General features: G+C 40.1%; 1 protein-coding gene across 1 annotated transcript in view; it reads left to right on the top strand.

Moving 5' to 3' along the window:
* LOC121388536 (engulfment and cell motility protein 1-like) overlaps positions 1-17,373 on the top strand; it is a 73,737-nt gene extending 56,364 nt beyond the window's left edge. The window contains exons 12-21 of the mRNA XM_041519910.1: positions 680-802; positions 1,205-1,309; positions 2,286-2,394; positions 3,662-3,798; positions 7,482-7,651; positions 12,289-12,404; positions 12,690-12,791; positions 13,988-14,064; positions 14,883-15,008; positions 17,091-17,373. Coding sequence (XP_041375844.1) covers positions 680-802; positions 1,205-1,309; positions 2,286-2,394; positions 3,662-3,798; positions 7,482-7,651; positions 12,289-12,404; positions 12,690-12,791; positions 13,988-14,064; positions 14,883-15,008; positions 17,091-17,243 — 1,218 coding nt within the window. The 3' untranslated portion in view covers positions 17,244-17,373. The remainder of the gene's footprint in view (positions 1-679; positions 803-1,204; positions 1,310-2,285; positions 2,395-3,661; positions 3,799-7,481; positions 7,652-12,288; positions 12,405-12,689; positions 12,792-13,987; positions 14,065-14,882; positions 15,009-17,090) is intronic.
* The last annotated feature ends 207 nt before the right edge of the window (positions 17,374-17,580 follow it).

Consider the following 17,580-nt stretch of genomic DNA (forward strand, 5'->3'; position numbering starts at 1 on the left):
TTAGTGTATAATAAATTAAACAAAGAAATCCATTGCTGACAAATAGGTTACACTTAACAATTGGCACTTCTGTCAGACAGAGTGGCACATTCCATCACTGCAACCAGTGCTTAATGCCTGGAACATCAACGGTCATGTTATGTACTGTCCTGCCTATGGGAAAGTGCATATAACAGATTCTTTGCTGCTTTGTCTGTAAGAGTAGCCTATATAGTGGTAGCGGGTTTCCTCTCTTTCTCTGTGTCGACCACATGTTGAAATAACTGTACGTTAAAGACGTAGTTTAAAATGTTGTTGAGATGTTGTTACAGGAGGGGTGGGATTTAGCTCAGTTGGTTGAGTGCTCGCTTGAGGTGCTTGCATCGCAGGATCGAACCACCTCAGTGGATCCATTCATCTCATTGGGTTTTCTCATTTCAACCAATGTACCACAACTAGTGAAAGGCTGTGGTATGTGCTTTCCTTTCTGTAAGAAAGTGCATATTTACCAAATGTTTGACATCCAATAGCCGATGATTAATTAGTCAGTGTGCTCTAGTGGTTTTGTTAAACAAAAAAACTTTGGTTGAAGAAATATTCCTCTCCTTCATACCATCAATGCTTAGCTGAGCTATCTATCTCTCAATTGTATTATGATCTTGTATACACACGTGTGTTTAAAGTTGTTATTTGTTTGCAGCATGTGTTGAAGGACATCGAAGAACTGCGGAGAATAGCGTTCGACGTGGATGGAGATCCCAACATAAACACAGTGAGAAAGTCACAGAACTCTGCCAAAGACCACAGGAAATTGGGCTTCCAGGTAATTTATCAACGGGATCTTATCCTCTTGTCTTTACTGTCATGAGGGGGCGGGATGTAGCCCAGTGGTAAAGCACTCGCTTGATGCGCGGTCGGTCTGGGATTGATCCCCATCGGTGGGCTCATTGGGTTAAGTTTAGTGCACCATGACTAGTGTATCAAAGGTCGTGGTATGTGCTATTATGTCTGTGGGATGGTGCATATAAAAGATCCCTTGCTACTAATGGAAAAATGTAGCAATTTTGTTTTTGGAAGGGAAGGGAATACTGTACAAGTATCTGTATGATTATCATCATCATCAACATCATCATTTTTCATTATCATCGTCACCATTGTCGTTTTGTTCTGGTCACAATACTGGATGCATTACAGATTATTGTTATTTTTATCTTTTTCATTTCAGAATCAAAGCCATCCTGCAGCTGACTTCACGAAGACCCCACCAGGGTTACTTGCCCTTGACGTGATGCTCTATTTTGCGAGAAATCATGGAGAGAATTATGTTAAGGTAATATAGGCATTTAAGTTCTGGGGTGTCGTTAAACATTCATTCATTCTGGTGCAGGGGTGTAACATTCTCTTTGAGAATGGCCAATACAGCACAAAATGAAATTTAGAGTAAAAGTCAGTATCTATCTGTGATATTTGTATCACCTTATTTGTTTATATTACCATAGTTTGACATCCAATAGGCGATGTATTTTTCGTGCTGGGGTGTCGTTAAACATTCATTCATTCATTCATTCATTCATTTATTATAGGCATTAAAAGTGAAGGACCATCCTGCGTATTAAATTGATCTTTATCTATATATATGTTGTGTGGTAAAATAGGCATTAAAAGTGAAGGACCATCCTGCGTATTAAATTGATCTTAATCTATCTATATTTTGTGTGGTAAAATAGGCATTAAAAGTCAAGGACCATCCTGCGTATTAAATTGATTACAAACTCTCCATATGTTTTGTGGTGACAGAAGATCATCATTTATAATATTGGCCATGGTTATCAAGGCTACAAATTTAGCAGGTATCTGTGCTTCAGTAAAACTAAGATTTTGGGTCGAAAGTTTAAGATGATGAGATGGAATCACATCATTTTACAATTCTAATAGGGTTGGGCTATTTCTTGTTCCAGCCTGTGCACCACAATTGGTAGTATCTAAGGCCGTCATATTTTCTGTCCTGTCTGTGGGATGGTGTATGCAAAAGATTCCTTGCTACTAAAGGAAAAAATGTAGCAGGCTTCCTCTCTAAGACCAAATGTTTGACATTAATAACTGATGGTTAATAAATCAATGTGCTCTAAAGGTGTTGTTAAACAAAACAAACTTTTTTTTTTGACAGAGTTATGGCTCTTGAACTGAGGAAATGTGAACATTTATCGGGCCTGGTTGGGCACATATACATGTATTGCTTTAGCATTTCTCTCAGAATGCTAGTTTTAATCTAATCAGTCTTTATTTGATTCTTTTCTTGCTGACAGGTTGTTTTGGAAAATTCTAGTCGGGCCGATGAACATGATTGCCCATTTGTGCAGGCGAGCATATTCCTCACCAAGATCCTGTGTGACACGCTGAAAATAGGAGAACCACGTAAGTACAGTATCAATCTATAATGTAACACACAAGGCCTTTTTACTCATCATTCTGATCGCTTCTTGTCCTGTGATTTGTTCTACCAACAAACTTCTTTATCCGACATTCCGCAAGGATCTTTTTGCGCTCAGGTCCAGTTGACTACCTTACACACATCATACTAAATATTGCTTACAAAAATGAATTCTATAAATACAAGTGTACTGGAGGCTGCCATCTTTGTTAGTTAACACAGAAGTGGCTAAATACATATATAGTGTAAGATGTTAGTTGTAGTCGACACACGACACGAGACACACTCTTCAACAACATACCTTTATTCTCCACCCAAGTACAATAACATCACGTGACTTACGCACGTACCACATGGTCTAGATACTGAGGCCCACTTCAGGTTACCTACAATAGCCTTGACTAATGAGTGCTGGTTATCTACACGGCGGCCATATTTTGGGGGATAAGCCCAGTGTAATCCCATCACACCCCTTTTAAACTTTCTTGGGCGTAACATGGGTTACGTCTAGTAAAGTATATTTTGTGGTTGTATATTATACATTGAATATCAAATCATACCATCTGTCTGAATACTTCCCACAAACACATAACCATTTGTGAGCACCTGTAGTTTTTTCCATCCTAAGTGGATGTTTTCAGAGTAAAAAGAGCTGGTTGGATTTTTTCAGAATCATTTTTAAGGGTGGTAACATTAGGTAATATTTATCCTTTTTTCAATACATACAGTGTACATTTCTGTAACTAGTAATGTAAGAGAAAACAAACTGGGTCAAACACAATATTATAATGTTAATGGGACTAAAAAGGTTTTCATCAATTTACTTATTATTTTCTTGCTTATCCTGCAATCACAGGATTGAATAGAATATGATGATGGATAAAGAAAAGTCATATCCTGCTACTAGCATAGCTACATTACAAAATTGCTCCTTTGACCTCTAGGTCATCGTACAATGTGAACGAAATAACAGAAATAATAGCTTTTCGTCTTAATTTTTATGGTATGCAGGATAAAGATAATAACTAGTTAATGAAATCGGACATCTGCTTTATCCTGTTCAGGCCATAAGAGAAATACTAACAAATGATGGGGATCACCATCACAGGTTTAGAAAATTTATGAAAACAATCCTATTTCACTGCCATTGTAGTTCACAGCTATTTATTACATGCAAAACTTTAATTAAATCGAGCTATTTTTCATTTGTCATTTGTGATATTTTTACTTTGTAAATGTTTCTGATTATAGCAACGGAAGAGGGCCAGACATTCTACCCGATGTTCTTCTGCCACGACAAGCCGTTTGAGGAGTTCTTCTGTACGAGTATCCAACTGCTGAACAAGACGTGGCGAGAGATGAGAGCCACATCAGAGGACTTTCAGAAGGTCAGTGTCCAGATTACTTTATTATACATATAGTGTAAAACGTGTGTAACAAGACGTGGCGAGAGATGAGAACCGTATCGGAGGACTTCCAGAAGGTCTGTGTCCAGATTACTTTATTATACATATAGTGTAAAACACGTGTAACAAGACGTGGCGAGAGATGAGAGCCACATCAGAGAACTTCCAGAAGGTCTGTGTCCAGATTACTTTATTATACATATAGTGTAAAACACGTGTAACAAGACGTGGCGAGAGATGAGAACCAGATCGGAGGACTTCCAGAAGGTCTGTGTCCAGATTACTTTATTATACATATAGTGTAAAACACGTGTAACAAGACGTGGCGAGAGATGAGAGCCACATCAGAGGACTTCCAGAAGGTTGGTGTCCAGATTACTTTATTATACATATAGTGTAAAACACGTGTAACAAGACGTGGCGAGAGATGAGAACCAGATCGGAGGACTTCTAGAAGGTTGGTGTCCAGATTACTTTATTATACATATAGTGTAAAACACGTGTAACAAGACGTGGCGAGAGATGAGAACCAGATCGGAGGACTTCCAGAAGGTCTATGTCCAGATTACTTTATTATACATATAGTGTAAAACACGTGTAACAAGACGTGGCGAGAGATGAGAACCAGATCGGAGGACTTCCAGAAGGTCTGTGTCCAGATTACTTTATTATACATATAGTGTAAAACACGTGTAACAAGACGTGGCGAGAGATGAGAACCAGATCGGAGGACTTCCAGAAGGTCTGTGTCCAGATTACTTTATTATACATATAGTGTAAAACACGTGTAACAAGACGTGGCGAGAGGTGAGAGCCACATCAGAGGACTTCCAGAAGGTTGGTGTCCAGATTACTTTATTATACATATAGTGTAAAACACGTGTAATAAGACGTGGCGAGAGATGAGAACCAGATCGGAGGACTTCTAGAAGGTTGGTGTCCAGATTACTTTATTATACATATAGTGTAAAACACGTGTAATAAGACGTGGCGAGAGATGAGAGCCACATCAGAGGACTTCCAGAAGGTCAGTGTCCAGATTACTTTATTATACATATAGTGTAAAATGTGTGTAACAAGACGTGGCGAGAGATGAGAGCCATATCGGAGGACTTCCAGAAGGTCTGTGTCCAGATTACTTTATTATACATATAGTGTAAAACGTGTGTAACAAGACGTGGCGAGAGATGAGAGCCACATCAGAGGACTTCCAGAAGGTCTGTGTCCAGATTACTTTATTATACATATAGTGTAAAACACGTGTAACAAGACGTGGCGAGAGATGAGAGCCACATCAGAGGACTTCCAGAAGGTCTGTGTCCAGATTACTTTATTATACATATAGTGGAAAACACGTGTAACAAGACGTGGCAAGAGATGAGAGCCAGATCGGAGGACTTCCAGAAGTGAGTCCAGATTACTTTATTATACATATAGTGTAAAACACGTGTAACAAGACGTGGCGAGAGATGAGAGCCACATCAGAGGATTTCCAGAAGGTCGGTGTCCAGACTAATAGTTTCTGGCATGAGTCCTTTTGTAGATGGTTTTTCGAAATTGATTCACAAGAAAATCAATCCTTGGAGTGAGCTTTTCTTGAGACAAGTGTCGGATAAACCATCTACAAAAGAACGAGTGCCAGAAATATTTTTAGCTCAATCAGTGTTATATGGAATGCATGCAGCGTTACATATTATGACGTCAGCAGGTAGCAATGGCTGTCTACCTCCTAAACAACGAGACCCATTAACCAATGAAAAGAGTTTTTCTAGCACAACTTTCTGGCACCTTTCTACTGGTTGATTGAACTTGAATAATTTATGTGGTGTAAAATAGAGAGGTGTAATAATACAGGTGGGTTTCTTCTGATGACTTAACAAGTCAGAATTACCAAATGTTTGACTTCCAATAGCTGATGATTAATTAATCAATGACATGTGCTCTAGTGGTGTTGTTAAACAAAACTTTAACTTTATAAGCACCAGGCCAGGTCCAGATAACACTATTTAGGTGTCTATCAAACAAAGGTTCAGGCACATCCAACCTGTGCCCAGTCTGTGGCAAGGCCAATGCCTAGATCTGATGCGAATCTTCAATCTTCATTCCATTTTTAGACTTACATGCATCGAAACAAGCTTAGTGTGTGTTAACCCAGTTAAAGGTTACCATAAAATATAGATCTTTGTCTGTTTATAAAACGTTTATAGTCAGACTAATATATTAAAGTCTGAACTGCTACATATAATTTGTATGAGATTACCATGAGGTTGAAGTAACCAGACTTTATTCAAGCCTTGAACCAGCCTTGGTGGCATCGTGGTTAGGCCATCGGTCTACATGCTGGTAGGTACTGGGTTCGGATCCCAGTCGAGGCATGGGATTTTTAATCCAGATACCGACTCCAAACCCTGAGTGAGTGCTCCGCAAGGCTCAATGGGTAGGTGTAAACCACTTGCATCGACCAGTGATCCATAATTGGTTCAGCAAAGGCCATGGTTTGTGCTATCCTGCCTATGGGTAGCACAAATAAAAGATCCCTTGCTGCCTGTCATAAAAGAGTAACCTATGTGGCAACAGCTGGTTTCCTCTAAAAACAGTGTCAGAATGACCATATGTTTGACATCCAGTAGCCGATGATAAGATAAAAAATCAATGTGCTCTAGTGGCGTCGTTAAATAAAATAAACTTTTTATTCAAGCCTTGTGTCAAATATTTAAACTGACACTATGGCTTATTTTTCACTATTAGAGCCATTTTTTAAAATTGAAATCAGCCAATACTTAGATTTTATTGTTTGGATTATTCATTTCCATACATCCGTAGTGTTTCTGGTCATCCTGGCATTTTTAATATCACAAAATGCATGTTTCAAAAATTGAAATAATAATATTAAAATTTTGATTTAATATTTTAAATAATTTTAAAATAAGGTTGGATTTTTGTTGTTGTTGTTGTTGTTGGTTTTTTGGGTTTTTTTTTTTTAACATTAATTGAGATGAACACCTATGAATGCCACTGTTAGCAACATTGAATAAGTTTACGATAGGTGACACATTTAATTCTGAGGAATTCTTGTGATGTTCACTGATATCTCTGTTCTCATTGTATTAACACTTGTGTAGGTATCTTATGTTTGGAAAATTAACACATTTGATCTCAGTGTAGGGGTTTTGTTGTGTAATCGCATGAAGGTCAACAACAACGTAATACCATACTTGACTTTATTGTCATGTCGTAACTCAGGGTAACTTGAAAGACCGTTCTCGACTTAATGTCACTGTCTGCTCTAGTATTTAAATGTAGTGTAGCTTCAAGCATCTTCTTTGATCAAGCATGAGAATAAAAAGATTTTCAGTCTTTGTTATTGTGACTAGAACGTTATTTTGCCATTTGTTATGCAAGACATTTTGTACCATACAAGCTCTTGTTCATTATTAGGTATTCACATTCCTGCTTACAGTGAAACTTCTTTAAACCAGACATGCTCAGGACCACATAAAAAGTCTGGTTTTAAGAGGTATTCGGTTTACAGAGGTTCTCTTCTGCACAGATATTTAAACAAGTACCATGAAAAACATCCGGTTTTGAGGGAATTCCAGTTTATAGAGGGTCTGGTTTTGAGAGATTTCACTGTACATGTTTTTTTTTCTTTTCTTTTTACATAGGTGCTAGGTGTTGTCAAAGAACAAATTACAAGGGCATTAGAAATTCATCCTTCAACGTTTGATGCATTGAGAAATCGGCTATACCAACTGACGTACTCGGAAATCATCAAGATCTGGGAAATGGAGCGACAGAGCAAAGAAGAGTGGGAGTCCCAGGCCAAGCCGATCATGTAAGTACGGTCGTGTGAACAAACAGCCACCCAGTACAACACCATTCTCAGTATCACAGGGCTTTTTTCTTACAGTCAGTGGGTACTGGCATCGGGGGTGTAGCAGTTAAGCTATTGGACTTGAGGCTGGGATGGAGTGGGTTCACATCCCATTACTGGCTCCCACTCAGAGCGAGTTTAGTAACTCAAAAGGTATGTGTACGGCCACTGCATCAAGTTCTCTCTTACTAACCACTAACCCACTGTCGTAGATAGACAGCCCAGATAGCTGAGGTGTGTGCCTCCTGGGTTTGCTTTAATGATTCAAAGGGTAGGTGTACAGCCACTGCACCGACTTCTCTCTCACTAACCACTAACCCACTGTCGTAGATAGACAGCCCAGATAGCTGAGGTGTGTGCCTCCTGGGTTTGCTTTAATGATTCAAAGGGTAGGTGTACAGCCACTGCACCGACTTCTCTCTTACTAACCACTAACCCACTGTCATAGATAGACAGCCCAGATAGCTGAGGTGTGTGCTTCCTGGGTTTGCTTCCTCGTACCAGCTCCTGCCTAGAGCAAGTTTAATGATTCAAAGGGTATGTGTACGGCCACTGCACCGACTTCTCTCTCACTAACCACTAACCCACTGTCGTAGATAGACGGCCCAGATAGCTGAGGTGTGTGCCTCCTGGGTTTGCTTTAATGATTCAAAGGGTATGTGTACGGCCACTGCACCGACTTCTCTCTCATTAACCACTAACCCACTGTCGTAGATTGACAGCCCAGATAGCTGAGGTGTGTGCCTCCTGGGTTTGCTTCCTCGTACCAGCTCCCGCCTAGAGCGAGTTTAATGATTCAAAGGGTAGGTGTACAGCCACTGCACCGACTTCTCTCTCACTAACCACTAACCCACTGTCGTAGATTGACAGCCCAGATAGCTGAGGTGTGTGCCTCCTGGGTTTGCTTCCTCGTACCAGCTCCCGCCTAGAGCGAGTTTAATGATTCAAAGGGTAGGTGTACAGCCACTGCACCGACTTCTCTCTCACTAACCACTAACCCACTGTCGTAGATTGACAGCCCAGATAGCTGAGGTGTGTGCCTCCTGGGTTTGCTTTAATGATTCAAAGGGTAGGTGTACAGCCACTGCACCGACTTCTCTCTTACTAACCACTAACCCACTGTCATAGATAGACAGCCCAGATAGCTGAGGTGTGTGCTTCCTGGGTTTGCTTCCTCGTACCAGCTCCTGCCTAGAGCAAGTTTAATGATTCAAAGGGTATGTGTACGGCCACTGCACCGACTTCTCTCTCACTAACCACTAACCCACTGTCGTAGATAGACGGCCCAGATAGCTGAGGTGTGTGCCTCCTGGGTTTGCTTTAATGATTCAAAGGGTATGTGTACGGCCACTGCACCGACTTCTCTCTCATTAACCACTAACCCACTGTCGTAGATTGACAGCCCAGATAGCTGAGGTGTGTGCCTCCTGGGTTTGCTTCCTCGTACCAGCTCCCGCCTAGAGCGAGTTTAATGATTCAAAGGGTAGGTGTACAGCCACTGCACCGACTTCTCTCTCACTAACCACTAACCCACTGTCGTAGATTGACAGCCCAGATAGCTGAGGTGTGTGCCTCCTGGGTTTGCTTCCTCGTACCAGCTCCCGCCTAGAGCGAGTTTAATGATTCAAAGGGTAGGTGTACAGCCACTGCACCGACTTCTCTCTCACTAACCACTAACCCACTGTCGTAGATTGACAGCCCAGATAGCTGAGGTGTGTGCCTCCTGGGTTTGCTTCCTCATACCAGCTCCCGCCTAGAGCGAGTTTAATGATTCAAAGGGTAGGTGTACAGCCACTGCACCGACTTCTCTCTCACTAACCACTAACCCACTGTCGTAGATTGACAGCCCAGATAGCTGAGGTGTGTGCCTCCTGGGTTTGCTTCCTCATACCAGCTCCCGCCTAGAGCGAGTTTAATGATTCAAAGGGTAGGTGTACAGCCACTGCACCGACTTCTCTCTCACTAACCACTAACCCACTGTCGTAGATTGACAGCCCAGATAGCTGAGGTGTGTGCCTCCTGGGTTTGCTTCCTCGTACCAGCTCCCGCCTAGAGCGAGTTTAATGATTCAAAGGGTAGGTGTACAGCCACTGCACCGACTTCTCTCTCATTAACCACTAACCCACTGTCGTAGATTGACAGCCCAGATAGCTGAGGTGTGTGCCTCCTGGGTTTGCTTCCTCGTACCAGCTCCTGCCTAGAGCGAGTTTAATGATTCAAAGGGTAGGTGTACAGCCACTGCACCGACTTCTCTCTCACTAACCACTAACCCACTGTCGTAGATTGACAGCCCAGATAGCTGAGGTGTGTGCCTCCTGGGTTTGCTTCCTCATACCAGCTCCCGCCTAGAGCGAGTTTAATGATTCAAAGGGTAGGTGTACAGCCACTGCACCGACTTCTCTCTCACTAACCACTAACCCACTGTCGTAGATTGACAGCCCAGATAGCTGAGGTGTGTGCCTCCTGGGTTTGCTTCCTCATACCAGCTCCCGCCTAGAGCGAGTTTAATGATTCAAAGGGTAGGTGTACAGCCACTGCACTAACTTCTCTCTCACTAACCACTAACCCACTGTCGTAGATTGACAGCCCAGATAGCTGAGGTGTGTGCCTCCTGGGTTTGCTTCCTCGTACCAGCTCCCGCCTAGAGCGAGTTTAATGATTGAAAGGGTAGGTGTACAGCCACTGCACCGACTTCTCTCTCACTAACCACTAACCCACTGTCGTAGATTGACAGCCCAGATAGCTGAGGTGTGTGCCTCCTGGGTTTGCTTCCTCGTACCAGCTCCTGCCTAGAGCGAGTTTAATGATTCAAAGGGTAGGTGTACAGCCACTGCACCGACTTCTCTCTCACTAACCACTAACCCACTGTCGTAGATTGACAGCCCAGATAGCTGAGGTGTGTGCCTCCTGGGTTTGCTTCCTCCTACCAGCTCCCGCCTAGAGCGAGTTTAATGATTCAAAGGGTAGGTGTACAGCCACTGCACCGACTTCTCTCTCACTAACCACTAACCCACTGTCGTAGATTGACAGCCCAGATAGCTGAGGTGTGTGCCTCCTGGGTTTGCTTCCTCGTACCAGCTCCCGCCTAGAGCGAGTTTAATGATTCAAAGGGTAGGTGTACAGCCACTGCACCGACTTCTCTCTCACTAACAACTCACCCACCAAACCACTGTCATAGACAGACAGCCCAAATAGCTGGGTTTGTTTCCTCGTACCAGCTCCCACCCAAAGTGTTTGTTTTATTTAACGACACCAGTAGAGCACATTGATTTATTCATCATCGGCTATTGGATGTCAAACACATGGTAATTTTGACAGTCATAGAGAGGAAAACCGCTAAATGTTTTTCATTAGTAGCAAGGGGTCTTTTATATGCACCATCCCACCTACAGGATAGCACATACCATGGCCTTCAAGCAAGCACTTTTACCACTAGGCTACGTCCCACCCCTCCCACCCAAAGTGAGTTTAATGACTCAAAAGATAGGTGTAAGGTTACTGCACCAACTTCTCTTTCACTAACCACTAACACACTGTCCTGGACAGACAGTTCAGATAGCTGAGGTGTGTGTCCAGGACAGCGTGCTTGAACCTTAATTAGAGCACATTGATTTATTAATCATTGGCTATTGGATGTCAAACATTTGGTAATTTTTAAATATAGGCTTAGAGAGGAAACCCGCTACATTATTTTTTTTCATTAGTAGCAAGGGATCTTTTATATGCACCATCTCACAGACAGAAAAGCACATACCACAGCCTTTGGTATACCAGTCGTGGTGCACTGGCTAAAACGAGAAATAGCCCGGACCGATGAGGAGCTAATTATTAACAAAAACATAACAGACAGAACCAGTGCTGAATGTATATCTTTTCCTTGCAGATAATCTAAAACAAAACTTTCAAATGCTATCAAGTTACATTGTTGTCTTGTCTAGATGAGATGTTATAGGTATTACCTGTACAGTAACGGAGGTGAACTTCTGTGCTACATTTGTGCCTTGAAATTTTTACATTCAAGTTTCACGCTCAGATCCATTTCTCACAAACTACAAGTCTGATAAAACTTGATTTGTAGTTGCACCTATGGATGTTCATCGCGGTGCACTGATAAGGTTTATGGTAGGCAAGACATTTAATTCCACAGAATTCTTGTTAGTTTATTTCACTTTTGGTGTCACATGACCTTCTTTCTATTTGTTGTTGGTTTTTTGTTTTTAAGGTTTTGTTTTTGGGGGGTTGGGGGAGGGTTTGTATGGGGTTTTTTTTGGGTTTTTTTTTTTTTTTTTGTTGTTTTTTTTCTAAATCTATACTGTAGCATATTTGTTTAATGTATGCATTTTTTATATTAAGCATGTCATACTATAGTCTGTCCCATCCTCCTACAAAAAAAATTGTCTAAATATTTTCAGTTTGGTTTAATGTAAGAAGAAAAGGAAAACTAGAAGTGTTTTGGAAATAACAAAAAACCCACCTATTTTTGTTTGCTAATTAGAAAACAATCGGTTCAGAAATAACAGCTGGTTGTAAATTCCATAGTATGAAAAAAAGGCGTTCCCTGTGGGAAGGACTATAATGTTACCTGTTTTTCTTGTTAGTGAATTGAGAGAACAGATAACACCTGAAATTGTGGACCTCATCAAACAACAGAGATTTAACCAGATGATCGAGGGAACCCGCTTTCAGCAGTATAACAACAGAGGAAAAATGAAAGGTAAAATAAAGTAATTAGTATAATTTTTTGAGAAAATCTTTCTGTGAATTTTTGTTTGAAGTACCATGTGCAGTAAAAATTTCAGTACCCTTGCAGGGGATGGAACTTATGCGTTTAATAACGTCCAGATGTCAGATTATTTGATGGCTACATCACCCAATACAGACCTGTATTGGCCCCCTTCGTCTATCACAGATACACTTGACAACACTAGAACACTAGAACCAGAAATACACCATTATCTTTTATTGTTTCATTGAATCCAATGTTCTTGTTTCTTTTCAGGCAAATATTGGTACTGGAGACTGTCTCCCAACTACAAGTCATTTTACTATGGTGAATGTAGTGACAGCTCCTCACCACTTATGGAACAGTTACCAAACAAATGTAAGCAGTATATAGAGATAATTACAGTGTGTCGTACGGATTTTACGTAAACGAGTGTCACGATTCTTATACGGCCTGAGTGAAAGCAAGGGCAGTGGCGTAGCGTGGGCCCCGGGCGCAAAATTGTGGACTGGTGGAAGGGACTCAGGGAGTGCTAACGGTCCACTGGTTAGGAGGCGCAATATGCACCTTGCCCTGGGCGCCTTGCCCCAGGGGGTGGCAACCCATGCTACGCCACTGAGCAAGGGTAGTACATGAATCCTGACACGAGTTTCATAAAATCAGTACGATACATACACGACTGTAATAATTTCTTTATTATCCACATCATCCATAATAGGTTGGTTTTTTTTGTGAATAACAAGGACCATTTCAAAATGTTTCAAACGTAACTAGAAAGAGACAATGAAATGATGTCATTTTGGTAAGCTAAGACTGAGGAAGACACATAGGTAATGACATTGCTTCCCAAAATGATGTCATTTGATGTGCACATGAAATAATTATTTCAGTGTCTGCCTAAATTTAGTGTCATACTGGTTATATTTTCCTGAATATCTTGAACTATGGGTATAGGTAGCGTATCCAGTGTAATCAAAGTATGTGACTTTTGTCAGAATTTGATAACTTTGCAAATTAGATGTAAATTAACGAGGTCATCGCCATAGGTATACAGTCTCCCATTTTTGTGTGTGTATGTGGAGGGGTTGGGGGGGTAATTAGTTTTTTGCATTACTTAAACCAAAATGCCAGAATCTGGATGACGGACTTTTTTTTCTTATTAGTTTTACTGCCAAACAGCTATAAAGAGTTACAAATGAATCACTGCTAATTTTTACATGAATTAAAACTAATTTTGAGGGTAGAATGATGGAAATACATGGTAAAAAGACTCCAGGTTAGCACATTTTGTCTAAATATCTTAACGTTTTTGCCAGAATTTGAGGACGATATATGTCAGAATTAACAAATGTTTGACATCCAATAGCCGATGATTATTAAATCAATGTACTCTAGTGGTGTCATTAAACAAAACAAACTTTAATTTTAACTTTTAAATTTGCATTTACAGAATACAAGAATAAAAATATGCATTTTAGTTTGTAGCCTTCCCACACACAATAATATAATATTGTGAAGCATTATTTTCCTGGTTTACAGTATACATGTTTATATCTACATTCTCTTATTTCCAGTGTCAGTTGTGGATATTAAGATGCTGCAGGTCGGGAAGGACTGTCCACATATCAAGGAGAACAAGGGAAGGAAATCGGTACGATTTTAGTGACCAAAACAATTAGCTTTTACAATTATCTCCCCTCAGATAAGTGTTATCATTATCTTCCCTCTTGTGTTAGAGATGAAGTTCTACCATTTCCAATTCTTTTATTCGATATCTTCTACCATGATATGATAGCTTTTACCATGACATTATTTTATTATTTTTTACCAGTTTGATAATTACTTACATGATCTTTTTGTTATTATTGTTGAACTGTTAGGGGACTAGGTTTCATCTCTGTCCTGTCTGTCTGTCTGTCTGTCTGTCCTGTCTGTCTGTCTGTCTATTCATCTGTCCCACATATAGTTTCCCTGACTTTTTGTCGCAATGCCTCAAGATATTGAGTTGATTTTGTATGTAGCCTTATCATGTCCAGTTACAGATCAAGTTTTACTTTCATGGCAGTTTACACATTTTTGACAGAATTATAGCCCTTGAACTTAGGAGATACGAACATTTGTTGGGCCCGGTAGGGAACATGCATTGCTTTAACAGTACTCTTAAAAGGCTTGTTAATGTTGGGATTGTTTGTCTTTTTCTTCTTCTTTTACATTGTTAAATAAATCTTCAATGTGAATATTTATCTTTTAGACACTTGGATGTCAGTGGACTGACAATAGGCCAGTTCCAGACAATGTCCAACAACTAGTTTTAGCAAAAGCTGTGGTATGTGCCGTCCTGTCCGTGGGGGAATGTCTTTTCTTCTATTTCAGATCATATGTTGTTATTTATTGACTAATTATGTGGGATATTGGTACTAAACCTTTTTTTCTGTTGTTTGTAACGTTTTTTTTCTTCTGTTTTTTCAGAATATCACATCAAACCTTGCCTTTTCTATAGTTCCTGACACTTCAGATGCCATGTGTTTTGTCGCCTCCAACGAACAGGAATTCAGTGTCTGGACAGATGGAATAAATGCACTTTTAGAAAAACCGGTAATTAGGTTTCCAAGCTTCATTTAAATAAGGAAGTCCTAGCTGTGGCACTGGTAAATTTCGCCAAATGCAAATTTTAAAAATAATTGGTGAATTTTATTTTAATTTGGGTGGAATTTTTTTTTGAAATCATGGAATAATTGGAAAACCCCCCACATTTTTGAAGTATTAAAGATAACTTGGCAAAATGTTTTGCTCACTCAGAGCTAACACTGTATATATACAGAAAACGAAATTTGAGGATTCATTCTGAAAGTATGAAACAAAAGAGCATTAAAAAAAAAAAAAAGTTTAAATGTGCATTCTAGCCAGTGCATGATGACAGGTACATCAAAGGTCATGATATGTGCTATCCTGTCTTTGGGATGGTGCATATAAAAGATCCCTTATTACTAATGGAAAAATGTAGTGGGTTTCCTCAAAAGACTGTGTCAAAATTATCAAATTTTTAACATCTAATAACAGGTGTGGAATGTAGCCTAGTGGTAAAGTGTTCGCCTGATGCGCAGTCATTCTGATATTGATCGGTGGGCCCATTGGTCTATTTCTCATTCCAGCAAGTGCACCACGACTTATATCAAAGTCTGGTATGTGCTGTTCAATCTGTGGGATGGTGCATATAAAATAACCCCTGCTACTAATGGACAAATGTAGCGGGTTTCCTTTAAAGCCTATATGTCAAAGTCTTCCCAATGTTTGACATCCAATAGCCGATGGTTAATCAATCGATGTCTCTGAGGTCGATGACAGTTTTTTTTTGAACCCTTGTTTTGGCTTCGTACACAATAATCCAACAGTAATTTTTGGATATGATATATTAAACAAACTATTTTTTATTTCATTCATATTTTAAAACTTAAAATTAATATTTTGTCCAGAATTATGAAAAATGAAAAAATACTGACCTGTAAACAGCATTGTCTGCTTGTTAAATAGAAATTTGACAGGGGTCAATGTCGGTAGACCAGTTTTTATTTTAATGTGGCGAAGCATTGTAATAATGTAGCTAATTTTGAATTTGAATGAAGTAACTAATCCAATGATGTCACTTTGCACCTCCTTACAATAACCATAAACTGGGTATATGACATTTCCTTTTTAAGAATGTTGGAAAACTTCCAATGCAAAATTACCATTGTATTTTGTTTTTGAACATTACTAATGCACCTGAATGTGTTTGAACAAAATCTTGTGATAAAAAAATTGTCCTGATTTGGATATGGGTTCAGCTAGGTGGTTCATTTCTATGAAATATGGATTTCAAATGAAATTACGGTAAGATATGCTATATTTTTTGTATACGAAGCCAAAAGAAGGGTGCGAAAAGTGACTGTTGTCAACCGTAGTGGAATCTGACTCACATGACTCAGGACAGCAAACTTAAATCCTAATTGGATTGTAAGCAAGTTCTTCTCACACCTGCAATAACTAAATAAAGCTAAAGAGAATGCTGTTTTTATTTCACTTTCAAATGACAGGATCTAGCTCAGACAATACAGCACTCATCTGAGGTGCTTGCATCACACGATTGAACCACCTACGTTCTCTGATTGGGTTTGCCCACCATCCCATCGATATCCCATTACTGGTATATCAAAGGCTGTGGTATGTGATGTTCTGTCTGTGGGAAAAGTGCATGTAAGTCAGTAGAGCACTCATCTGAGGTGTTTGCATCACAGGATTGAACCACCTACGTTCTCTGATTGGGTTTGCCCACCATCCCATCCCATCCGATATACTGGTATATCAAAGGCTGTGGTATGTACTGTCCTGTGTGGGAAAGTGCATATAAGTCTGTAGAGCACTTGTGTGAGGTGCTTTCATCATAGAAATGAACCACCTAGGTGAACCTATTCTCTGATTGGGTTTTTCCCCCATCCCATTCAGTGTCCCACAACTGGTAAATCAAAGTCTGTGGTATGTGCTGTCCTGACTGTGGGAAAGTGCATACCAAAAAATTCCTTCCTGCTAATAACATTAAAAATGTAGCAGGTTTCCTAAAGCAGTTACTATATGGGTGACATCCAGTACCTGATGATTGATAAGTCGATGTGCTCTAGTGGTGGTGTTAAACAATTTCAGATGACAAGCGAACAGAAGACGCAGGATCTGGAGATGCTCCTGTGTATGGAGATCAAAATTCGACTGCTGGAGACAGAGGGAATCACCATACCAACGGAGGCGCCACCTATACCCCAACCACCCAGCAACTTTAACTTCGCTTACAATGTGTGACATATCTTCATGCTAGGACGTCTTCTTCTTAAAGCCACAGACCCTAGTTTTAACCAGTGACAAAATGGACAAAACGTTTGGTTAATTAATCTACACACCTGTAAGTCATCTGAATAAAGTTACAACAGAGTGAAACAAGACTCTGTGGCATTGAAACGGGGGGAAATGCCATTAAATAGTAGACTAGACTTGGTCTCCATAACCATTACTTCTCAGAGAGATGTGCATTATTTTAAAATATGAAAAATGCATTTCCTGGTATTAGAATCACCAAGGTGACCAGAAACACTGAACGGATGTACAGAAATTGATCATCTAAACCATAAAATCTAAGTAA

This window comes from Gigantopelta aegis, chromosome 14 (assembly GCF_016097555.1).
Source record: "Gigantopelta aegis isolate Gae_Host chromosome 14, Gae_host_genome, whole genome shotgun sequence".
NCBI classification, from domain to species: Eukaryota; Metazoa; Mollusca; class Gastropoda; order Neomphalida; family Peltospiridae; genus Gigantopelta; species Gigantopelta aegis.